The sequence below is a fragment of the Girardinichthys multiradiatus genome, chromosome 3 (genome assembly GCF_021462225.1).
Source record: "Girardinichthys multiradiatus isolate DD_20200921_A chromosome 3, DD_fGirMul_XY1, whole genome shotgun sequence".
In the NCBI taxonomy this organism is placed as follows: Eukaryota; Metazoa; Chordata; class Actinopteri; order Cyprinodontiformes; family Goodeidae; genus Girardinichthys; species Girardinichthys multiradiatus.
Genome location: NC_061796.1, coordinates 30,512,659 through 30,538,131, shown reverse-complemented (window position 1 = coordinate 30,538,131; position 25,473 = coordinate 30,512,659). Strand labels below are relative to the sequence as shown.

General features: G+C 41.7%; 2 protein-coding genes across 2 annotated transcripts; both read left to right on the top strand.

The window, feature by feature from the left end:
- Positions 1–775: 775 nt before the first annotated feature.
- On the top strand, positions 776–9,396 carry il11a (interleukin 11a). Its single transcript, XM_047361447.1, has 5 exons — positions 776–1,175; positions 1,864–2,021; positions 5,963–6,058; positions 6,206–6,367; positions 7,800–9,396. The coding sequence occupies exons 1-5, from the start codon at positions 1,169–1,171 to the stop codon at positions 7,977–7,979; spliced, it is 603 nt and encodes a 200-aa protein (XP_047217403.1). The 5' UTR covers positions 776–1,168; the 3' UTR covers positions 7,980–9,396.
- A 2,232-nt stretch (positions 9,397–11,628) lies between these two features.
- znf628 (zinc finger protein 628) lies at positions 11,629–23,026 on the top strand. Its single transcript, XM_047361055.1, has 9 exons — positions 11,629–11,768; positions 11,989–12,666; positions 13,757–13,829; positions 13,912–14,850; positions 17,225–17,395; positions 17,509–17,842; positions 18,239–18,393; positions 19,497–19,739; positions 20,798–23,026. The coding sequence occupies exons 2-9, from the start codon at positions 12,275–12,277 to the stop codon at positions 22,703–22,705; spliced, it is 4,215 nt and encodes a 1,404-aa protein (XP_047217011.1). The 5' UTR covers positions 11,629–11,768; positions 11,989–12,274; the 3' UTR covers positions 22,706–23,026.
- The last annotated feature ends 2,447 nt before the right edge of the window (positions 23,027–25,473 follow it).

Genomic DNA, 25,473 nt, shown 5'->3' with positions numbered 1-25,473 from the left:
GTCCAGAAATCTCAAAGACACGTGACACATCTAGTTATTGGACTTTGGGCCCACTTCCTTTTTACACAGCTCCAGGTGGGTTTGCATAGCTTTTTTTCCTTATAAAAAAGGAAACCATCATTTGAAAATTACGTTTTCAATTTACTCAGGTCTTATTAGCCTGATATTATTTCTGATGAGCTGAAACATATAAGTAGGACAAAAGAAAAACAGAAGAAATTTATAAGAGGGGGCAAATACTTTTTCACAGCACTGTGAAACACAGGCATAAGAAACAGAAAGAACAGGCAAAACTGGAAAGGATACATGAGATATGCTGATTCAAATGAAAACAATGGGCTTTTTTTCTGCAGTGATAGAGAGGAGCGATTTGGAGATGAGAAGATAAAACGAGAGGTAGATGGGGCTGATGATTGGCGCAGGTAGCGGGATGCGACGGAGGAAGTGCTGGAGATAGGGACCGGGACAGGACGGAGAAAGTGATAGAGGAGAGAAAGAGAGAGAGAGAGAGAGAGAGAGAGAGAGAGAGAAAAGAAAACAACGGAACATTTTTTTTTCAAGTTTCGCAAAAGGAGACCGGCAGCAGGGAGGGGATAAGGAAAGAGAGCCGGAGAGAGGAGGGAGTGGGAATGTGTGTGGGTGTGTGTGTGTGAGGTGTGTGTGTGTGAGGTGTGTGTGGGTGTGTGTGTGTGTGGGTGTGTGTGTGTGTGTGTGTTTTTATGAATGAAGTGAGTCACTGCCGATGTGTCATAGGCCCGACGTCTTTATAAAGGAAGTTTTAAACAAGCCTAAACACTTCACGGCGCGCAAAAATTGGACTTACAACCATCTCATCCCTCTCTCTGCACTCCTGGTTGCCTCTCCTTTTTCTAATTTTCCCCTCCTAACTGTTCATCTGCCTCCCTGCACAGACTTACAGGGGCTCATCTCAAACTTTTCTACAAAGTTTGACTCTATTTGTTGACTTTTAATTTTCTCTCTCCGTCAGTGTGCGCACGTCTGTGTGCACACCGCTCATCCATTTGCGCATTCTTCCACTGCGTCCTGACAACTTTTTAGAGATCCCGACGCACGTGACAGTCCCCGGACCTCAATTTATTTATTTATTTATTTATTTTTCTCAATTTTCAATATTTATTTGTTTTCCCGCTTCTGGACCAGAACCAAAATGAAATGTAAGTAATTTAAAAAGTTTATAAAGAATCTTCAACTTTTCCCATTTTTTTTTTTTTTTATCCAGTTGAGTTTTGCACGGGAAACGTTTTTAAATAAATGTTTTAATATATCAATTTAAATCTAATGTTCTTAGCTCTTCTAGCTGCTCGGCTTTATTCCAGGGTACAGAAAAGTTCGCCCTTGTGTTTTTTTATTCATTTTTTGGCTCGGATTTTTGTAGTTCACCTGTAATTATCGCGCAACACTCATCACTCGCTTGCCTTTTAATGCTTTAGTCCTACCTTGTATTTGAACTTGAAAGAAGCAGAAGGGGGGGGGGGGGGGGGTGAATGAATGAGTCTACTGTTAAGACTTTGGCTCCGTCTTTCTAATTTACACCATCGAGCTCACCTACCTATCGAGTTGCAGGTGTGACAATCGGCGGCATTCATAAGAACTGATTGAGATATTCTGTGTCAAAGCTCTCTTCTGTTTTTTAATCATTTAATGATGCGCGTTCAAGCCTGTGAAAACATGACTCTTGAGGATTCCTCTTGCCAAGTCTGGAGCCATTGTTTATTTTACGGCGTATTATTATCCCTCCTCCTCTTCAGAGCTGACAGCCGTGGCCTGAGGTCATTATCATTATGGTGAGATGACAGCGCCTATCCTCTAATTGCTTCCGTTTTTTTTTTCTCCTCCACACAGTGCTGCTCGACTCCTCCTCGTCGCTCCTCTTCTCGCTGCTATTGGCTCAGCTGCCCGTGTTCTCTCATGGCACAGTTTTACCTTACCGGCGCCAAAGCGACCTGGATAAACTGTCCAATCAGACCAGAAACCTCATGAAGCTCACCCAAGAGCTGCTGGTAAGTGGAGATGTTGGCATGATCATTAAACGTGAATGAATTTTTTGTTTTCAGTGTGGAAGAGGAAGCCATAGATTGATCTGTAACTTAGAGCCCAAATGTTATGAGGACCTTCCAGCATCAAGCCATCTCAGAAGCTCAGCAGGAATCTGCTCTGAATCTTCCATTTTTGGTACAGTGGCTGTTTTTCATATGGACCATAGGGGCAGTTGTCCAGGGTGGCATTAGAATGAGGGGCGCACATGCAAAAGTTTTAAAAAAGCATGATTTACCTGTCAGTCGTGGCCTAAAAACATTTTCTTTTGCTTTTGAGCAGTACAATGGGGAGTTTGCCCACCCATGTGTTGAGTAGGTTTCCCATTTGTTGCGGACAGTAGGGAGAAATGCTTTCTGTGGAACTGCATTGCATTTTAACTTGCCCCACAATCAATGGTTGAGGGGATGGCAGAAGGATTGACTCGCCCAGAGTGCCATTCAAGCAAGAACTGCCATTGGTTTCCAACTCTCACTCCTCTGGAGTGAGATTGAAGCTTTTTCTCAGTTGGTCACTCTCTCACTCTGTCTAGTCAAAAGTCTCTCCAAATAAGGATCTCACTAAAACCAAAACCCCTTTTCCCACAATGATGCTTGGGACTGGTCTGACCCTAGTGGCTGTTTTTTCTTGTTTTACTGTTATGATAGGCAGTTAGGAGCATGAATGGCCCCCTAGGAGAAACCAAACCCTTACCTATTTTCCCAACAAAGTCAATTTTGGAAAAATAACTTTTCACTACTTTTTAGACATGTAAAGAACAGGAAAAAATCTCATAGTAATACATTTCTACATACCAACAAATTGTTTTCATACATGAATTAACCTAACAGCATGTGCACTCAGTGGAGTAGCAGAAGGGGAGCTCGCATATGCATCTGTGTGAAACACAGCTAAAACTTGTGAAAGAAAGCTAAAGAAGAGCTAGCAACTGTTACTCATTTTCCACTGTTTACGCCAAACGGCCGGCCAATAGATCCAGTTTATTTGTGAACATCACAGGTCCAGCAGTCGTCTTTGAATAAAACTAGCATTTGTTATCTAGTATACAATTCTATAAAACAGATTTGGAGAAAATTACCAACTTTGTTCAACAAGTAGAGTCTCAGAAACATGTGAAACGAATCTTATTCTTTTGACACTATAGGGTTAAAGTACTAAAGTAAAAGGAGTGCAAATGCAGACATGTAAGGTTTTAAAATCAGTAGTTTATGATGGCACTTGGCATCGGAGCTCATTCCCAACGATGGTGTAACTCAGCTTACATCATCTAAGGGGCAAGATGGTACTTGATTATAGTTGATTATAGTTCATGGTTTGGACATTAAATAGTTAATAGTTTAACATTTATTTAAACTGCAAAAAGCTGAAAATAATGCTATGGCGTCTCTAACTTTTTTTTTAGCTGTTTGTGGTGTATATTTTTTTTCAAGGGGAAAAGTCTAGTTGGTTCTGAAAAGTATATCCGAAATAATTTGTTTTTCCTAACCCCACTCACTCCGGCTTCTCAAAAGTTGGCAGCCCTGCTTAATGTGTTTTGCTTGACTAATGTCAGTCACTTTATACAATTTTAAAGTGATCATTAGAGTGCTTAAAAATGGTTTTATTTTTTTAAGAAATACAAAGCTTCTCAAGATGAGAAGAAAATGAAAATGCTCAAGCAAGCTTCATTTTTAGACCTTACTTTATGACAGTTTTAGTACTCTTGGAGCTTCCTGCTCATGTGCAGCTTAGATTGCTTATGGATCTGACCGACTCTGCTGTTAGTAAATGGATCTTCGTGCTAATGTTAGGCAGCCCTTGCATCATGCTGAGCGCTGAAAACAGTGTTCGGCTGAAAAAGCTTGTGTGGGCCTTAAGCTGCTTTTTTTAATCACAGACTGGCTGCATGCTTAGATAATTTGACTGAGTGATCTCACTTTTAATCCACAAGCAAGAGGAGGTGTTACTCAATAACCTACTGCAATCAGGAAGAAGGAGGACTATTAATGTTGCAATAAGGTGTCTATGAAGGTACAATTAGATTAAAAAACCACTACAAACCTGGCTGTGCTGAATCATGTTTGACTTCCACTATGTTTTAAGTGTTGACAGAGTGGGATCACTTTTCTCTTTAACAAAAGGTGCATATCGTGTTTTTTCAATCTATGATTGTGGGCCTAAATCGTATTTGTTGACAGTCAAGTGGGAAGGGAAATCAGATCTGAGACCTGTGCCAGCAGCTGGTGATTGTGTATCAACGCTGTGTTTTAACAGGTGAAAAGAAAGCTGGATCTTATCTTTGTATCTCTAGTTACACATCGCTGATCTCGAAGCTATTTTTGTAATACGCAAATATTTAAACCCCTTTTGTTCAGGGGATAAAATCAAAAATAGCAACATACTCTCTCTAGTTTTGGCCATTAGATGGAGTTCAGATTGTGATTGTGTGTCGCTTTGCAATGGTAAAACGTGGAATCCTGAAATGAAAAAAGCTATAGTAATCAAAGCGTATTTTGGGGAAAGGTTTACATAACATTCATAGAAAAAGAATATGTATTCAAAAGTTTCCACACTTTTTAGTGGAATGCCGCTAAAGTAGGGGGCAAAGTCGACCATGGTGCCAAAAATAGAATGGGAAACCATGGAAAGTTTCTGCAAATAGGCAAAGAAACTTCTAGGAGAGAGAAATGTGAGTTCTGACAGAGCTCTAGATTTCCACTGTAACTAACTATGTGTGTACTTTTGAGCATATGTCTTGGATGGATGCTAGCTGATATACCATGTCTGCAGTTCAGTGCATGCACATTTGTGGCTGTGGGTGCTGTTAGCAGCTGGTGTACTTGTGAGGCAGTGTTTGGTGTTTTGCTTTAGGTCCCTTACAGCAAAGTGGCTTGATAATAATCAAAAGAAAGGTTTATCACATTCCAGTATTTGCATTCAGGAAGAAAAAGGCTGGATGCTCGGTTCTGTTGTTGGGTGAGGTCACGGTTGGCGTGAAGAAAGCGAGAAAATGTGGGACAAGACAGTCAATTTAAAAGCTGAGAAAGCTGGAGGAAAAATACACAAAAAGATTAAAAGATCATAAAGTTGACTGAATGACACACCTGTGTCGCATGTGTGTCCATGATGTTGCTTTGTGCACCTGGTTTGACACAAAGGGAGACAAAACGTTGCACGGCAATCACAAGAAAGGTCTTACAAAAGCCTTGATGGAGAGACATGAGGAACAATGAGGCACATTCATCCCCTGCAAACATCAACACAAACAACTGCTGACCAACAAGGGAAACACATCATACCAGGTTAAGGAAGCATTAAGCACACTCAGCCTTGTTTATTCAAAACATTTCTCAGCACTCATCATCCTAATGTTGTTATGTTCCTCTGCTGATTAGAAAATGACTCATGCCACATCACTCATCTCCCTGAATCAGGGCTGCATCTTGAATGCTAAAACGCTCTCCTGATGGGGATCTAAAATACCTGCAGGCAGGTGGTTTATCTCCCTCTGCTGGTCACAATGAGGACAACATCAGTTGTCTGACCAAAATTTTTCAACACAACTGTAACTGGACATCAAGCAGCACAGCGTCATCCCATCTTTTTATAGCTGTGACCCGGGAGTTTCCCTACAGGCCTGTGTTGTGTGTCATTAATCACCACGTTGTGTTGTTGTCCTCGCTCCAACCAAAAAACATCCTGTGGTTCCAGGTCATTTGATCCTATTGTTGACATTTTTGGAGGTTGAAAGTGTGTGAACCCACACTGACCTGTTTGACCCGTCAGTGAAACCTACTGTCTCCAGAAAACAGAGATCCAGCAGCGGATCTGGAGTAATGCCTTCCTCATGTTGCCTTGCTTTGTGCCATTATGAGTTAAATTGCACTGATTACTAACGGGCTGCTCTGTGTCTTATTTTGTCTTTCAGAAGGAGCATGCATTCGACTCAGATGTGGAGTCGCACAGGTTCAGATCTCTGCCTGAAATGAGCAACAGATCAGCCAATGACCTCAGTAATCTTGAGGTAATGCTCTGATAATGTGTTTGTACCAACGTCAAAACATGCAAGTGTAGAGAGAGGGGGGAGAGAAGGCATAGCCTACATCTGCCATTTTCATCTTACCACGCCTGTGTTTCTACTCTAAAGTGGGTCTGTTTTGTTTTTCTCCAGCTGAAGCCCACACTCTCTCAGCTCCATGCTGACCTGAAGCTCTATGAGCACCACTTTGAGTGGCTCAACAGGGTTTCAAAGAAACACCAACACCCTGCGGTGCCCAAGCTGGTAGAGATGATCAAAGAAATGAAATCTCTCATCAATCTGCTGCACCGACAGGTAAAAAGCTTGAATTTCTCAAAACTAATTATTTACTATTTATGGTGTCTTAAAGTGAGGAAAATAAGTTTTCAACACAATGCTTTACTCAATAAATAAATTCCTAATCTGGCTATTGGGATATAATTATCTCCAGATGTTGGTAACAACTCAGATGAGCATCTCTGTACTCTGATATTCAGTTCTTTCCATAGATCTTCAATTTCATTGAATCTGGTGGCTCATTGGGCCATTCTAGAAGCTTTGTTTACTTTCTCTGAAACCTGAGAGTTCTCTTGGTGGTTCACTTTTTTTGGGATCATTGTGCTTCTAGAAAAGTCCCTCTCATTTTATTTTTAAAATGTAATCAAGAACATCGCAGTATTTCTCCATTCATCCTTTTGCTTATGTTGAGTCTGCCAGTACAATAAACTAAAAGCCAGCCCCACACCATTATGCTCCCACTTTCAAACTTCACTTCTGTTATGGTGATTTTTGGGATGACGTGCAGTGTTATTTCTCCTTCAAACATAATGTCTAAATTGACATTTAAGGATACAAATTTTGGTCCAATATTTCACTTGCTCTCTGTGAGTGGTCCTTGGCTCTCTATCCATCCATTGTTTACATCCACTTGACCCGGCAGTGTCCCAGGGGGGCTGGTGCCTATCTCCAGCGGTTATGGGGCATGAGGCACGGTAGACACTAGACAGGTCGCCAGTCCAACACAGAGACACAGAGAACGGACAACCATGCACACACACACTCACACTGAAACCAATTAACTTAACAGTCATGCTTTTGGACTGTGGGAGAAAGCCAGAGTACCCGGAGAGAACCCACTCATTCAAAGGGAGAACATGCAAACTCCATGCAGAAAGACCCCAGGCCGGGATTCGAACCTAGGACCTTTTGCTGCATTCTCTCGGGGTACTCCGGCTTCCTCCCACAGTCCAAAAACACGAATATTAGGTTAATTGGTCCCTCTAAATAGCCCTTAAGTATGCATGGTTGTGTGTGTCTTTGTTGAGTTAGGGTGTACCCTGCCTCTTGCCTGTAGACCACTGGAGATAAGCACCAGCTCCCCTGGCGACCATGTATGGAAGAAGCGGGTATAGAAAATGGATGGATGGATGAAAGTTTTCAAAGGTCTTAAGGGAGCTCTTTGCTTTTAACCTGCATGACACAGTTTTCTGTGCAAAATCTGAAATATTAATAGATTTCTGTTATTTTTTTTTACTTTCCTTGCCGTTTTTGCATGTTCAATACTTATTCGCTTCATTTGATATACTGTAGCTTAATTTATGGACTTATTTATTTTGATTTCTTGGTATGTGTGGATTTGGTACGAATTTCATGTTATCAGCCCCATTACAAATATATTTACTGAGAATAACGGGATGACAATACACATTTTTTTTATCCTTATGTCTTCTTACCTTCCCCTCCACAGATGCAGAAAATCGAAGCACCAAAGCTGACAAACCCAACACCCTCCCTCCCTCCTCACCTCCCCTATCACTTTGACGTCCTGCAGTCCAGCCACGAGCTCCTCCAACACTTCAAGCTCTTCTGCGACTGGGCATACAGAGCATTCCTCAGCCTCAAGCCCAAAGCTTCAGCGGTGCAATAATGACCAACACAGCAGAGAGCTGCAGAGCCAGCACATGGAGTTCATCCTCAATGAAACTGCAAACAGGATCATGTCAGTGTGCAAAAGATGCCCAAATGTCAACATCAGTGCCGTGTGTGTGTTGAAGAGCAAGAGTCGATAAGGATGTGGCCACACTGCAGTACGACCATCAAGATTCCCGTTAAAACAAACTGTCACACCACAGTGATCCCGTCAACATTCTCCAGTCTCCCTCCTAATGGCCTTTCTTTGCAACCATTGTTATTTATGTATTTATTTATTTATTGACTATTTGTTTTATGTATTTATTTATTTTTTATTTATTTGATATTCTAATGTGTGTCTTTAGCCTGTATCTCCTCACTAACGTGAATTTATTTGCCAATATTTTTTGCAATTCTCCTTTCTTTAAACTTGTTTCTTTCTGTTTCTCAAACAAAAAAATAACAAAAGAAAAAAAAACAAACCAAAAAAAAAATACAATAGCACTTTTTCAACGTACAGCTCTTGCATTTTTTATTTTTTTATTTAAACTTTTTAAAATTTTGATTAGATTTGTATATTTCTTCAGCCAACCATGTTTCCAGTAGATGTAGCATCCGGGAAACCTCTCCCTTACAGTGGCATTAAAGTAAACCTTTATGCAGACAATATTGCTATCTCTACATAACTGGTAAATATACTGCGTAATAACTTTCCAACTGATGCCTTATCAAGTTATTTGCATCTATTATAAAAATGTCCAGGCGGTAACCAAAGAGCGGCGAATTCTTGCTTTGAACCACAGATAGAATTTCTATTTTGCAATGCTGACTCATCATGTACTACACAAGGAGGCGTGCATATTTAATTATGTGGTAAAGTCATTTGAATGTGCCCTCTTGCTGAGCACTGATGGTCCTGATTAGAGTCTTTGCACAAACTTGTTGGGATTGGCCTCTTGGATGAGTGAGATGGCTGATTTTGAAATTGTGCTTTGGGCTAGAAAAGTTTGTTATTTTTGGTTAAACACCCAAAGCCTTAAAATACTATGTATTGTGACACTATGTTCTGTACAAGTGTACATAAATGTACAAGAATGTAAATTGTTGTATACAAGTGCTAATGTGTATCATGTTGTTTTCGATAAAATAATGTAGATTACCGGTTTTATCGCTATAATTTTTATTCATTTCTATTCTAGTATTTGTTACAGTATTGACTATTTATTTAAGTGACTTGGTGGAACTATTTATTTTGTGCTGCAGTGGAGCAAGTCTCCTTTCCTTTTTATACTTTTATACAGTTTTTAATCTTATTTGCTTTTATTGTACTATCTCGTTTAAGTTATTTCTGTTATATAAAGATGCCTCCTCCACACACTGATTGGCCTCAATGTGAAACATGTGCCTTGGTGAAATAAATGCTAAAGAATGTGCACAGTGACTCTGACTACGTCTTTGGTTTGCATGGCCTGCTTTGACCCAACAAAACATGACACAACATAACAAAACTGTTAGGAAGGCAAAGCAAAATTTTGGGAAAAGCAACAATTATATAAAAAAATGTATTTCTTCTCAGTGGAGAATAGGAACAAAATAATTATTTCAGACAAAGAAAAGACAGCAAGGAAACAGGGCAGGAAACAGGAATCAGTCATCATTTTTTATGTTGTGATTTTCATCTTTTTTTGCAGTTTTTCCCAGATTTTAGTCTAGTATAACATCTGACAAGGTTGCTGCATATAAAGGGAGGGGTCTTTGATCATTTCTCTTTAGATGGTCTAGAGTTCTGGTTCCTCTCTCATGCTCTCTTCTTTTCACCTCATCTCACACATTTCCTAAAGGATTTAGATCAGAGGATTGAGATAGTCCTAAAAGACAATTGCTTTAGTGTCTGAGGAACTATTTCTGTGTTGATTTGGTCATGCTGTATGTTTTAAGTGGTTATCCTGCAGAAGGAGTCCGGGACAACCACTTTTCAGTTTTCTGGCAGAATCCACCAGAGTTTTCTTCAAAATCTCCAGGTTTTTCACATGTTTTCTAATGCCAGGCACACTATTTGGGAAGAGAAACTGTGCAACAGCAGCACATATCCTCCACCATACTTAACAGTGGACATGAGATTCTTTTCTACATATTCATCCTTTGTTTCATGCCGAATCGTGCCAAATCTGGATTATTTGTTGCAGAAAGGTCATTCTTAGTCTCATCTGGTCAACGCACACAGTTTCAGTTAAAGTCGCAGTGGAAAGTCATAAATACTAAATGCTTACTTTTGTGATGGGTGTACAGAAAAGCATTCTTTCTGGATTCTTTCCACAAAAACACTGTATGTAGATAGGATCTAGGGGTTGCAATGTAGACTTGGTGTTCCCAAGATGCCACTCTGCGCAGCAGATCTCTAACAGTGAGCTTTGAATATATTTTTTTTACCTTCTTCACATCCTTTTCATTGTGTGTGGTGGCAAGATAAATATGGCTCCTTGACCCACTATCATATCTACACCTCCGGTAAACAGAAAGTAATGGATTACTTATTAAAAGTATATGGACTCATAAACTTAAAAATATTAAAAGTTAAACTAAATTATTTTACAGTCACTATTATTTAGGATGTGTTACAGGTGGTTCAAAAAATAATTATCCAATATTATGGATGTTTTTTAGCTCACTGAACAAATGTCCTCAAATTATAGGTAAAAGGCAGTTGTAAAAAGTAATAACAGCAGAGGTGCCATTAGCTGTGTTCCCTATGATTATGATAGTCCTTTATTAATGTGAAATATTTTCTGCACTAAATCAATGTACTTGAAATAAAGTGACATTAAGCTCATGCACTAAAATATGAATGTCTTTTACTGCCTTAAAAAGGAGAAAAGTGACTAAACCCCATGATGCACCATATAGTGAACAATTCAATGTCTATGATTATTTTACATTTGGATTTTCAAATCAAACTTTATGTATTCACTGTTGTCTGACAATAAACACTGTTACACAAGCAAGTGGAAAGAGTGTGGAATGTATATATATATATATATATATATATATATATATATATATTCAATGACAAAGTATTCAATGAGAATATTTCATTCATTCAGATCTAGAATGTGATATTTGAGTGTTCCCTTTATTTTTTTTTTAGCAGTGTATATATATATATATATATATATGTGTGTGTGTGTATATGTATGTATGTATTGTGACTGTGTTTGTGTGTGTTTGGTGCCCTGCAGCGGCAAAATAAAGTATTCAGCAATTTATTATTAGGATTGAGTTGAAAGGTATGAAATGGGTTTTAAATCTGAGCATATGACTGCACTGAATTGACATGAAATGAATTGCATTGATTCCAAATGAATTAGGACTCTTCCAGAGACGCTATGAAACGCATGAACTACGTTACCCAGTATACCCCGCGGTGAAGGTAAGTAAACTAAATTGATTTTGTACCAATAAAACGTTGTGAATTTGTTTTATCACGTTACAGCGATATTGAAAAGAATACTGTGTTTCACTCGGTCAGATAATGTGTTTTCTGGGAAATTTGCGTATTCTTAATATTTTACCGTGATGTCAAACGGGTGATTATCTTTGGTCTTAGAGCTCCTGGCCAATGGTAATCGCTCGTCTTTTCAGCCAGAGAGCCAATCACTGTAGCCCTTGTTGGAAGGCGGCGGCGGGTTGAGGATTGCTGTTAGTTTGCGCTGTGTTTATTGTTAAGGTTGTGTGGATTAGCACTGCAGTGGCCAGTTCGTAGCTATAACATCCATAGTTTAACTATAGGATGAGTTAAAGAGGCGCGGTAAGTTCCGCTTTAGTCCGTGTTGTTGTCCTTCGTAAACAGGTTAACGTCGTTATTTTTTTCCTTACGGAGAGCCTGATTAGCTTAAAAAGCAGGCCACTAACTGCTGCTGTTGATACTGGTCAAATCATTTGTGTGCGTCTATGTGTTGACCAGGAGCTCTGACAGGTTATGTGAGTTCCCTTTTATAACCGAATTGTACGGTTTTGTTTATCTTTAGCTGGCGTGTGAGGAGCTGTAAAGCGGGGACGGACGCGGAGCTGACGGCTGGGAGGTGGGAACAACATCTCCGGCCACAGGAGGGAGGAGAGACTGGGAGAAGAATTTAAACCGGGACTTACTGAGTGACATCACAGAGTGACCTGCCCCAGAGTACCCGGTTTCTGTGACCGCTGCAGTTTTCTGTTTAAAAAAAACATGACTGAAGCCATGATCATGCACCCAGGTTGAGTCCCACCAGGTTCCGTAAAACTTTACGATCATCTTGTCACCAGTCTGACCTGCTAATGGCCAACTCTGTTGCCTTAGTGGTTCAAGCAGAGCTCCTGCCGCCCCAATCCGCTCCCTCCCTCTCCTCCTTCCCATCCCTGCTGGGATCAGGGGATGATGGGGAGGACGACAGGGAGGAAGGGCAGCTGGTGGATGGAGGCAAGGAGTTAGAGGAAGGTGGAGAGGAGGTGGTCCTGGACGTTGTTGCAACGTCTGGGTCAGAGCCAGCTTCAGTTCAGCAGCCTGAGCAGTCGGAACATCCCTTTCAGTGTCTGGACTGTGGGAAGAGCTTCAGGTGGTCATCCAGGTTGACCCACCACCAGCGCAGCCACAATAATGAGAGACCCTACCGCTGCAACCTCTGCCCAAAGGCCTTCAAGGGCTCCTCTGCTCTGCTCTACCACCAGCGGTACCTGTGTTAAAACTTATCTTTAAAGCTGTTAAGACTGTTACAGTCAGGCCCACAATGATTTATTGCACATTATTAAAGCAAATCCAGTTGACTTCCACATTTTTGCTGGCATATTTATACCCCTTTAACTGTTTCAAGTCATATTACTACAAACCCGAGTGCATTTTCCTTATGTTTTTTATGTGACAGGCCAACAAAAGGGACAACTTTGAAAGGAATCTGAAAAGTGTGGAGTGCTTTTGTGTTCAGCCCCCATGCTTCAATATTTTGTAGAACCCCCTTTAACTGCAATTACAGCTGCAAGTTTTGGCACATGTCTCTACCAACCTTGTACATCTTGAGGCTGCAATTTCTGCGCTTTCTTCTTTGTTCGACATAGTCACATTAGATAGAGAGCATCTGTGAACTGCAATTTACAAGATCCACTGGTTTTTAATTGGGTTTACGTTTGGTCTTTGATTGGGCCATTAGATCAAAAACATGATCTAATGGTCATGATCTAAACCATTCTATTGCAGCTTTGCTTGTATGTTTAAAACTGTTGTCATACTGTAAGGTGACCCTCCGCCCCAGTCAAGCCTCTTGCCTAATAGGCTTTCTTACAGGATTTTCCTGTTTTTAGCTCTATCCATCTTCCCTGACCAACGTCCCTGTCCTTACTGAAGAAAGGTTTCCCCACATCATGATGCTGCCATCGCCATGCTTCACCACTGGGATTCTGTGTTTGTGCAGGGTCAATTTGCCACCGCATTTAGCCTTTTACATATAGGTCAAAAAGTAACATTTTGGTCTCATCTGATTGGAGCCCCTTCTTCTTCCTCTCAACGGATTAGGAGCACTCTTCTTCCACATGTTGTTAGGAGTACTTTAAAGGCAGATGATTGCACTGAATTAAATTTATGGGTAACAAAGTAAAAGCAGTTCAATGCATAAACATGGCACACTTTTCAAAGTTCTGAAATGTTTTACTGATCTACCATACTTTGTTAGAGTAAATCAGAAAAGGAGAAAGTCATGCATGCTGTGTCTTTCATGGTTTTGATTCACATTTATACTGTTGTCCTGAACAGTTGCTCCTCTTTTCCAGGTCCCACTCAGGAGAGAAGCCTTATAAATGTGATGACTGTGGCAAAGCCTTCAAACGCTCGTCCCTTCTCCAGGTGATAAATCCTTTTAAATCAAGGATTTTAAGACGGGATAATGAGTGCGAAGTTTCACAGTGTCTTGTCTGTCTTCTCACAGGTCCATCGGAGTATTCACACTGGAGTCCGGGCTTTCTTGTGCCCCTATTGCCCCTTAACCTTTAAATGGAGTTCTCACTACCAGTATCATCTGAGGCAGCACACTGGGGAGTGTCCATACCCGTGTGACACTTGTCCCAAAGCATTTAAGAACTCAAGTAGCCTGCGGCGGCACAAAAATGTCCATCTGGGCCTTAAGCCTTACACGTGCTCGGTGTGTAACAAGTCCTTTACTCAGTCCACAAACCTGCGGCAACACATGAGGATACATACAGGTGAGAGGCCGTACGTCTGCGGTGATTGTGGTCGAAGCTTCACACATTCATCAAACCTGGCTTTGCACAAGAGCTCTCATGCCAACCTTAACGCAGGTGTCAAGGAGAGGAAGAGGGGAGAGGATGGGCCTAAGGGGAATGAGGTAGTGGAGGTGGTGGTTGGGGCAGAGGAGGTGACATCAACCATTTTGACAGACATGGTGGGGTTTGTGAGCCAGGAAGGAACTGATGGAGTTGGCGTGGGAATGGAAGAAGTGTTCCTGTCAACAACTTCCTCTGATCAGAACCCGGGCCTTCTCCCACAGCTCACCCTCGCACCTTCCGGGGAGGATGTGTGCACATCCAGGGCTATTGGGACAGAGGTCCACCTGAGCACCGACACCGGGGCAAGCGTCCTGCTGTACAGCTGCGGCAGCTGCAACCACACATTTGGCACAAGAACTGAGTTGGAGCAGCACCAGACTATCCACATGGCTACTGGTGAACACGACACTAGTGGCGAGGCGGGGCATGGAGCAGGGATGGAGGTTGGAGATGCACTTGTGGGAGCTGGACACCTGCTGGCTGACTTTGAAGAGGTGGTGGAAACCACCACTGTGGCTGAAAGTGGACATACAACCAAGGTGCTCCTTGGTTTAGCAGAGGGTGTTGATGACAGTAATGCTGTAAGTGACAAATATAATTCTTCCTTTCTGCAGGACAAATCAAAGTACCTAAGTAGACAACATCTACATTTACAGTACAGACCAAAAGTTTGGACACACCTTCTCATTCAAAGAGTTTTCTTTATTTTCATGACTATGAATATTGTAGCTTCACACTGAAGGCATCAAAACTATGAATTAACACATGTGGAATTATATACTGAACAAAAAAGTGTGAAACAACTGAAAATATGTCTTATATTCTAGGTTCTTCAAAGTAGCCAACCTTTTGCTTTGATTACTGCTCCACACACTCTTGGCATTCTGTTGATGAGCTTCAAGAGGTAGTCACCTGAAATGGTTTTCACTTCACAGGTGTGCCCTGTCAGGTTTAATAAGTGGGATTTCAAGCCTTATAAATGGGGTTGGGACCATCAGTTGTGTTGTACAGGAGGTTACAGTACACAGCTGATAGTCCTACTGAATAGACTGTTAGAATTTGTATTATGGCAAGAAAAAAGCAGCTAAGTAAAGAAAAACGAGTGGCCATCATTACTTTAAGAAATGAAGTTCAGTCAGTCCAAACAATTGGGAAAACTTTGAAAGTGTCCCCAAGTGCAGTCGCAAAAACCATCAAGCGCTACAAAGAAACTGGCTCACATGAGGACCGCCCCAGGAAAGGAAGACCAAGAGTCACCTCTGCTGTGGAGGATAAGTTCATCCGAGTCACCAGCCTCAGAAATCGCAGGTTAACAGCAGCTCAGATTAGAGAACAGGTCAATGCCACACAGAGTTCTAGCAGCAGACACATCTCTAGAACAACTGTTAAGAGGAGACTGTGTGAATCAGGCCTTCATGGTAAAATAGCTGCTAGGAAACCACTGCTGAGGACAGGTAACAAGCAGAAGATGGTGTGGGGGTGCTATGCTGGTGACACTGTTGGGGATTTATTCAAAATTGAAGGTATACTGAACCAGCATGGCTACCACAGCATCTTGCAGTGGCATGCTATTCCATCCGGTTTGCGTTTAGTTGGACCATCATTTATTTTTCAACAGGACAATGACCCCAAACACACCTCCAGGCTGTGTAAGGGCTATTTGACCAAGAAGGAGAGTGATGGGGTGCTGCGCCAGATGACCTGGCCTCCACAGTCACCGGACCTGAACCCAATCGAGATGGTTTGGGGTGAGCTGGACCGCAGAGTGAAGGTAAAAGGGCCAATAAGTGCTAAGCATCTCTGGGAACTCCTTCAAGACTGTTGGAAAACCATTTCAGGTGACTACCTCTTGAAGCTCATCAACAGAATGCCAAGAGTTTGTGGAGCAGTAATCAAAGCAAAAGGTGGCTACTTTGAAGAACCTAGAATATAAGACATATTTTCAGTTGTTTCACACTTTTTTGTTCAGTATATAATTCCACATGTGTTAATTCATAGTTTTGATGCATTCAGTGTGAAGCTACAATATTCATAGTCATGAAAATAAAGAAAACTATTTGAATGAGAAGGTGTGTCCAAACTTTTGGTCTGTACTGTATATGATCCTGGAACTTCTCCATAGTTTGTCTTGTTACACCCACATAATTCAGCGTATATCATTGGGATTTTATATGATAGACCAACACAGAGTAGCACATACTTTGGTGCAGAAGAAAAATGGTACATGGCTGTTAATAAAGTGTTAGTTTAACTCCACACGAGAAAAACTTGGATCAGCACCGTCTTCCACTTGTTTGCTGTGTCCATTACATGACTGCAGATAGGAGTTGTGGCTTTCTTTCAACAGTGTCTTTCCTTCTGCCACTCATGTATAAAAGACAGATTTGTGTAGTGCACAGCTAATAGTTTTCCTGTCAACAGAATCTTCAACCAGATCTCAGGATGATCTTGGTTGCTTCTCTGATTGATCCTCTCTTTGCTCTGCCTGTCAGTTTAGGTGGGCGGTCATAGGTTTACAGCTGTGCCGTACTCTTTCAATTATTGAGTTATTTACTGAACAGTCCTGTGAGCTGTCTACACTGTTCCTTTGTCTTCATGATGCTGCTTTTTCACTGAAGTTCTCTAGCACACCCCATGAGGCCTTGACCGAGAAGCTGGATTTATTCTCTATTCACGGACTTCTGAAGGCCATTGCTGGACTGGACATTACTTAGTTATTTGAGTAAAGGGGGCATTTACAGATGCAAGCCACACTTTTTAGATTTTAATTTGTAAAAGATTTTGACAACCAAATTAAAAACTACTTTTATGTAAGGAGGTTTCAGACATTTTGGCATCAGCCCGAATGTCATTAAATGAAAATTGACTGTTCTTAATTTGTAAAAAGTTAGCTGCTGAGTCCATGTTGATGATGTATGTTAGTGCCTTGTGTAATTTCCTTTGGTCTATCCTCAGAATGTGGGCACCACCCAGGCCCAGTTTGACCTGCTGCAGAGCTTCACCAAGGTGACTCAGAGCTCCGAGGCCATTCAGCCAGGGGCCAGAACCACATGGGCAGGGCTGTCGTGTGGCTACTGCAGTAAGACCTTCAAGACTAGCGCAGGGCTCAACAGACATGTGTCGCTGGTGAGAATGACGGTTATAACTGTTGCTGTAAAACAGTTGGTCGGAACCCAGGGCTAACATTTATCTATCTTGAAATAGACTTTATCTGCTGGGTTTCTCTTTTGTTCCTCCAGATGCACTCTCTTTCATCGCAGTCACGCTCCCAGTTCAGCTGCTCCGCCTGCGACCGCTCTTTCCCTCTGCTCTCGTCACTGCTCACCCACCAACACTCCCACACCCCGGAGCAGCGCCTCCTGGCCGAGGCAGAGGCCGAGATAGTGTGTCCTCCGTCCCTTTCCCTGTCTCTGCCCTTGCCCTCCTCCCCCAGCCAGGCTGACAAGCAGCAGGAGGTCCAGAGGGAGATCCACGTGGACATCATCGCTGTCGGCGAGGAGCAAGAGGAGCACCCAGCCAAACCGGCGAAAGCCCTCAAAAAGGCGGGATCCGGGAAGAACGCTCCTGCTGGAGGTAAATACCTTTCCCAACAGACTCATAGCTGCACTATAGATGCATTTAGGACCCAGCAGTCCACAATCTCTTTGCAAGTTAGCATTTGATAAATACTCACATACTTAAAATGATTATTGAGTTAAGCTGAATTAAATTTTCTCAGAGTTCTCTAGATTGGGCCTTTAGATTAGTTGTTAGTTGGTGGCTATAGATACAGTAGCTTCAGTTGCATCAAAGTTCTGGCTTTCTGTAGAACCTATAGACAGTGTAAGTATTGAGAGTAACCCACTCCTGTCGTCATAATCTTCTTACTCCCTCAAAGAATCCTCATTTTGTAAAACTGGTTATTATAATCCATTCTTTGAAAACAGGGATCCTGAACTCTTTCTCTGCTTTTAAAATACTTTTGTACAGAAAGGCCGTACCGCTGTTTGGAGTGTGGAAAAGCCTTTAAAGGTTCCTCGGGGCTGAAGTACCACATGCGGGATCACACTGGCGAAAGGCCCTATCGCTGCACTGAGTGTGGAAAGAGCTTCAAAAGATCGTCTCTGCTCTCCATCCACCAACGAGTAAGGCTCTCTGTTCGGTTCCCCTAAACCAGTGGCCTGAAACCTGCGGCTCCGGAGCCACATTTGGCTCTTTAGGTCCTCCGCAGTGGCTCTTCATAACTTTGGCCAAAAATGATGAAGACCTGAGAAATGTTTTTAAATATAAAGGTAAAAATGTTTTTTCGTGCTATATTTGCGTATAATTTCCACAACAGAATGGCACTAATGATGCAAGGAATTAATTAGGCTGCAAACTACACGTCCTTTCTTTACTTTACATAAATTTGGAATGTTTCATTCAAGAAAATGCTTTTATTGTCTCCAATTAAAAGTTTTTTCTTTGTTCTAAAACCTGAAACTAGATCTACATTTTTAGTTCTTTAATTTTACTTCACAACATAGTTAGTTTATACAGTAGACGTTCATAACACTTCATATACTTGTTGTTTTTCAAAGGTCACATAGATCTTACAGCTCTAGAAAAATGTTATTTATTAAGAATAAGGGCAAAAATGACTCTTGACCCCTGACCTTGACTGATTTAAGGTGATTCTAAAAGCAGCTGCAATGTTTTATTAGATGTCCTTTTTATTTTAATTATCTCGTTTACTTTTTTTATGGATCCATATGTGTTGCAGCAAAGAGCAAAATCACATTTGTTATCCAGTCATTAGTTATTTAGCACACTTTTATTGTATTAGTTCAAAGATCTCATTATTAAAAAGCGTCTAGTAGTTCTGTCAGATAAAGGTTCATGCTGTTTATCTATACTTAGTCATGTTTTTTGTCCTCTAAACTTAGAGAGATAAAACATGTAAACATATAAAAATGTTAAAGAATAAAACAACCAAGTGTTAACAAAAAAGCTCCAAGCAAGAATAAATATTTCCAAGCATTTGTTCACCTACTGCAACCTGTGCACCACCCATTGTCTGTCTGACTGAAGACTATCATCCACACTAGAATATCAGGAAAGGTAAGTGGTTTGTTTCCAAACGGACACAAATGTTAACTGAAACCTATTCTGCAATGAATCAGATTTTTAATAGCACAAAATGTGACCAACCTTATGTTTCCGAATATTAAAAACACTTTCCCTGTTTTCCCATTTGAACCTTTCCCAGGTACACACAGGAGTACGGGCGTTCCAGTGTCCCCAATGCCCTCTAACCTTCAAATGGAGTTCCCACTACCAGTACCACTTGCGACAGCACACAGGTGAGCGACCGTATGTATGCAAAGAGTGCGGCAAGTCCTTCAAGAACACCAGCTGCCTGCGGCGACACAGCCAGATGCATTCTGGGTTTCGGCCTCATACGTGCTCCATCTGCTCCAAGTCTTTCTCCCAGACGTCGAATCTCAAACAGGTCAGTTCAGCCAGAGTGATGTACAGGGTCGTTCAAAACAATTCATACACTTTGAACCTTTGCACATTTTGCTATGTTTTAATGCGGTTGACCAACACAAAGGAGTGCATGCACTGTGTGCACAATTATTAGGCAATTGAGCCTTTTGATTATATCATGGTTTATATGCTTCTTTTTCAGCTTCAGTGTATTATGTGAAGCATATTTGTATAATGAAGGAGGGTCGGGCCTTAATGAAGGTGTGCACAATCACAACTGAACAAGACACATTATATGAAAAGTCAAGACCATTGATATTTATTATACGACTGGAGATCACCATGACTACCGCATGACACACATGCACCATTGCTATGCATTGAGTCAGGACTGCTACAGAAGCAGCGTCAGAAGAACTAAACCGGTCCTTTTTAAAGGCCAGTATAGGTCTATATTTAGAAGAACATGTTGCTTCAAAAGTTTGACTTGAATGTAATTGAGAAATAATATACATGAAATGTAATTTGCAAAAGAAAATTCTAGATTTGCATTTGACCAGTTGACTGGACTTTCACCATTTTAGACCTTTCAAGGACAGTGATGTAGATTTACTTATTACTTACTAAATCTCACTGCGAGTCTTTGAGATAACTTGATGATGGAAAAGAGGGTGAAGAGAGGAAAATATGGCTTATTCGCAACCGATAGGTGGACTATTTTTTTAATTGAGTGACTTCTGAAGATAGTTGGTTGTACTGGATTTTATTTAGGGGTATTAGAGTAAAAAGGCCTGAATATAAACGCATGGAACAATTTTTGGATATTTGTTTGTAGAAAAATGTTGACAACTACAGATCCTCTTCCTTCCCCTTCACAATTATGCTTTGTGTTAGACTATTCAATGCAATCTCAATAAATTACATTAAAGTCTGTGGTTGTAACGTGAAAAAATTTGAAAATGTTTACAGTATGAGTAGTTCTGAGAGGCTCTGTACATTCTCAAGTATTTAAGCCAGACATCCTCACAGATCCTAATTTCTTTAATTTTCTTCCGTCTTTTATTATTCCTCTGGGAGCAGCATGAAAGAACGCATTCTGGCGAGAGGCCGTTTCAGTGCACGCACTGCAGCAAAAGCTTTACACACTCCTCCAACCTCCAGCTCCACCTCCGCACGCACTCTACAAGCAAGGACTACAAATGCCCGTACTGCTCCAAGGAGTTTGTCATGCACTCGTATTTGCAGAGACACATCCGTACCCACGGCAATGGTGTTTCCCTCCCTGGGCCCGGAGGCGGAGGTAAGGATGGCGTGGCTGTGAAGGCCAGCTTGGGTGGAGTCACAACCACCACAACCCTGCTCAATCCCATCACCCTGGAAACCATGGGAAACAGCGGCAGCCTGATCGTGTCCCAGCCAGCGCTTAATATACCCCCTAACACCTCCCAGAACTACTTCATGATTCAGACATCAAACGGCCTGCAGCTCATCCCTCTGTCACCCCCTGCTCTTCCACCTCCTCCTCCACCACCACCTCCATCCCAATCACAAAACTTTCTCCTCCTTCAGTGTCCCACCGCTAATGGCAGCCAGTCCAGGCTTATTCTTCTCCCCGCAGCAAACAACCCTCCACCAGCTCCAGAGCCACAGTCCCTTCCCATTCTTCAGACTGTTCAAGCATTCCAGCCTGTCCTCAACCAAACGCACACTCAGATATCCCAGTTTCAAACCATATCCCAGCACCAGCATGCCAACATCATCATTACGAACACTCCGCACACTCAGGTTGCCACGACGAACCACAGCATCTCGGCTCTGCTGACCAAGCCCATACTGGGGAAGAGCACACGGACCGCACGGGGCCGGCGCGGCCGCAAACCAAAAGCTGCTCTTCAGAAAACTGCAGCGTCTCCTGTCGGTCTGACTGCAGGTGGCGCCGTCCCAGTGAAAAACTGTAACACAGAAAGCGATCCTCAGATTGTTACTGTTAATAACACAGGCTCTAAACTGTCCTGCTCTGCTGTTCAAACACTCACATCCTCCACCACTGTAGCCCCCACCGAGGCCATCTCAGGAGCCCCACCAGCCACCACAGAAGCCACAAAATCACCTTCTGCTACCCCAGAGGACATCCCTCATTCCTCTATGGAGCAAATCGGGAAGGAGAGAACAATGACGGGAAAACAGTTTGTTTTGTGCTTCGAAAACGCTGAGGAACTGAAGCAGGGGGTGAACGTGGAGGAGGGTGGGGACCCATACGTGTTACAGTTTGAAGGGAATCAGTCCGGGGAGGCAGCTGATGAAGGGATCAATGGAGAAAGAAAGTCCATTGTGTTGCAGTTTAAGACAGACGGACAAGATGAAGGGGAAAAGGGCGGGAATAAGGAGGGGGTGATGTCACTTCTGCATGAATGGGGTGAAGCAAAGCAGGGCGGGAGTCAGGCAGTTGGGGAGGAAGGCCAGGGGGAGTCCTACATCCTTCATTTCCACACCGAAGCTCAGGCTAATTCTCCATCAGGTGCTACCTTCAACCAAGGACAAGACAACAGTGTTGAGCTTTCGTGTGCACCCACCCAGGCTTTTGTCCCCATCAACGGACAAGAGGTGGTGTTTGACCAGATGGAGGCAGAGGCCGAGCAGGGCGTGCAGATGATAGCGCTGATTGAAGGCGAAGGGGAAATGATGGGAGAAGACGGGGCAGGTTGCAATACCGGAGCTGATGCCATGGCTGAGGATGAGGGAGGAGTGCAAAGCATATTCCAGCTTGAAAACGGAGATGAAATCGTTATAATCGAGGTAAGCACCAGCCAGCTGAGAGGTGAGGAGGGGGAGATCTCCACACACAGCCATGCAAAAGGTGAAGGCGTAACGGCGGACGTGAACGAAATGTTGGCGAAAGAACACAGTTCAGTAGTGCAAACATCGGCTGAAGACTCAAGAAAGAACTGCCCTATATCAAACTCTGAGGAGCTAAAGTTCTCCGAGTAAATACCGGGTTCTTGAGAAGGTGAATGATTCACTTTGTGGGCTGGTTGGTAGCACTTTAGTCATTTCAGTTCTCCTGGAAGGGAGAGCGAACATGCATTTAGAGAAGTATTGTGTTGTAATGCCATGGTGCCACTTTCTAGAAATGTTATACATTTAAATAGGCTAAAACATGGACCTTTATTTCTGAATGCAGTAGTTAAATTATACTGTCATTGGCAGTTTGTTGAAGTATGATTTTGTTAATAAGTGTTGTACATGGAACACTTTCCTCGCAGTGTTGATAGCAAATAGTAACTAACTAATAATAAATATGTTAATATATTTTGTTTGACTTATTGAGCAGCAAAAGGAGAATATTATGTTTGCTGTGGAAGAAGCAAGAAAATGCTTTTTAGATTTTTTGTATTAATATAACTCAGAAATTCAAAATTCCCCGTGGCTTTTGAATGCAACAGTGTTTTCCATTTGAATTTAGACCTAAAAAAGGCATGTTTTACATGAGTTTTAATTTTTGTTTCGTTTAGTTCTGACTGCAGTTACAGTTCTAGGAAATCAGGAACCCAAGCTGTTCCCACAATAAAACAATACATTTAGTCATCTATCATTTCTCTGTTCTATGTATTTTTGATATATATTTACTTGCATTTACAATGTAATTTTACAATAAACAAATTAAGTAATGGTACACCCAATGAAGGTATGATATCAGACCTATAGAAACAAACCACATGTCCTGGTAAACATATGAGCAAGGTGGAAAAAATGCAATTTTTAAAACTTGAATAACTCCTTGTTGTATATATTGTTCTCTACTTGTGCAAACGTACCCAGACAAACATGTTTTGTAAATGCAAACCTTTTTGGTTTGGGGATTAAAAGAGAGATTCTCACAGTTTTAAAATATAAAATAAAGGGTTGCTAGATTTAAAAATAAATTTATATTTACAATATAGGTTAATTTAATACATTTATTTCTGTTGATTTTGGTTAGAAAATGGCTTACAGCTTATGAACATCAGAAAGAAATATGACACAAGACCAATAAAAAAGGGTTTTTTAATACAGAAATGTCAGCCGGCTGAAAAGTACGACCATGTACTATACAGTGTACGCACCCAGTACTTGGTTGGGGCTCTCTTTTGTTTGAATTACTGCATCAATGCAGAGTGGCATGGCTCTGTTAACCCAGGTTGCTTTGATGGTGGCCTTTAGGTCATCTGCATTGTTGGTTCTGGTGTCTCTCATCTTGCTCTTGACAATACTCCACAGATCCTTTATGAGCTTCTGGTCCGGGTGTGGCAAGGTGCCAAATTCTGCTGGAAAAGGAAATCAGTATCTCCATAAAGCTTGTCAGCAGAGGAAAGCATAAAGTCCTCTAAAGTGCCTTGGTGGACGGATGTGTTGACTTTGGACCTAATAAAACACAATAGACCAGTGGTGTCCAAACAGGGGCCAAAACTGTCAGGTTGAAAGTAATTGCAGGCAACCAAGCTTTGACTTTTTCTTTTTGAATTGAAAAATACAATACTTGGTGAAATGTTTTTTTTTTTATCTGCTTAACAATAAAGCACACAATATTTTAATAAAATAAACACGTCTGATTTCGGACGTGTTTTCTACAATGATTTAAAGGGCCCAAAACATACAATCTCACAGGCCTGGTATGAAAAAACAAAACAAAAAAAGCTAAACAGTCTCCTAAATGGCAGCTGTTTTCCATTGACATTGTCTGGATTTTTTGTGTGTATTCTCAACAAAAAGAGCAGAAATGGGTCACTCTTCAAAAACTCTTGCTTTATTTAGCCAGGTTTACAAAATCACAAATCTCAGTTGATAAAAGATGAGTAGTTTGTGTTGTACATTCCATTTTTATTTTTGTATTTTTTGTAAAGACATCACATCATTGAAAGATTTTTTTTTTAAATATTTATCCGCATCAACCTCCTGAGCTGGCAAACCAAATGTGTGCCATTTTTGTATTGTGGTTAAGGGCCGTACAAAATCCATCTGAGGGCCACAAATCCCCCCTGGGCAGCACTTTGGTCACTCCTAGAATAGACCAGATGATATCGCTCCCCAAATCATTACTACCCACTCTACACTGGTCCTTAACCAACTTGGATTTTGAGTTTGACACTATTCACTCTTCATCCAGACTGTGGGACCTCGATTTTCAGAAGTAATGTAGAATTTACGTTCATCTCAAATTGAACATCAGTCGAATCCTTCTCCCTACTTCTTTAGGTAAGAAGCTTCTGAAGCGGCCTGGTTCAGGAGTGGGATGTATGGTATGGCACAAGCAATGTGGCAGCTGTGGCCCAGGTAGAAAATACGTCTGTCAGTAGTAAAGCTCTGACTCCAGCTGCAATACCCCACCTGGTGAATCTCCCCCCAACTCTTAAATGGGGGTTGCTTCTGTTGTTTCTGCACCTTTTGCTGGCACACCTTTTCACTCCACTAAACCTTCAATTAACATGGCAGCCCCACTTCTGTCAGTTGACAATGTAGCATACCACTGTCGGTGTATGAATGGGTGGATGAGTGATGGTGGCGTAAAGCACTTTGGAGTCCTCAGACTTGATAAAGCATGAAATAAGTGCAGGCCTTTTAACATGTTTGGATAAAGCACTCTGTGAACTGCCAGATTCTTTAGTTGTTACCCTTTGTGACTTTCCCTCCTTGGGAAAGGTGTCAGTGACTGTTGGATAACTGTCAAGTCAGCAGGCTTTCCCATTATTATGTGGGCCATAGCAGTGTTCTTTAGTCCG

Bases quoted from the DNA above. Each gene is read 5' to 3' on its own strand.
- il11a (XM_047361447.1), top strand. The intron at 2,022-5,962 runs GTAAGTGGAGAT...TTTGTCTTTCAG, and splicing joins AGCTCACCCAAGAGCTGCTG to AAGGAGCATGCATTCGACTC. The intron at 6,059-6,205 runs GTAATGCTCTGA...GTTTTTCTCCAG, and splicing joins ATGACCTCAGTAATCTTGAG to CTGAAGCCCACACTCTCTCA.
- znf628 (XM_047361055.1), top strand. From the start codon at position 12,275: ATGGCCAACTCTGTTGCCTTAGTGGTTCAAGCAGAGCTCCTGCCGCCC. The intron at 14,851-17,224 runs GTAAGTGACAAA...GTCTATCCTCAG, and splicing joins GTGTTGATGACAGTAATGCT to AATGTGGGCACCACCCAGGC. The intron at 18,394-19,496 runs GTAAGGCTCTCT...AACCTTTCCCAG, and splicing joins TGCTCTCCATCCACCAACGA to GTACACACAGGAGTACGGGC.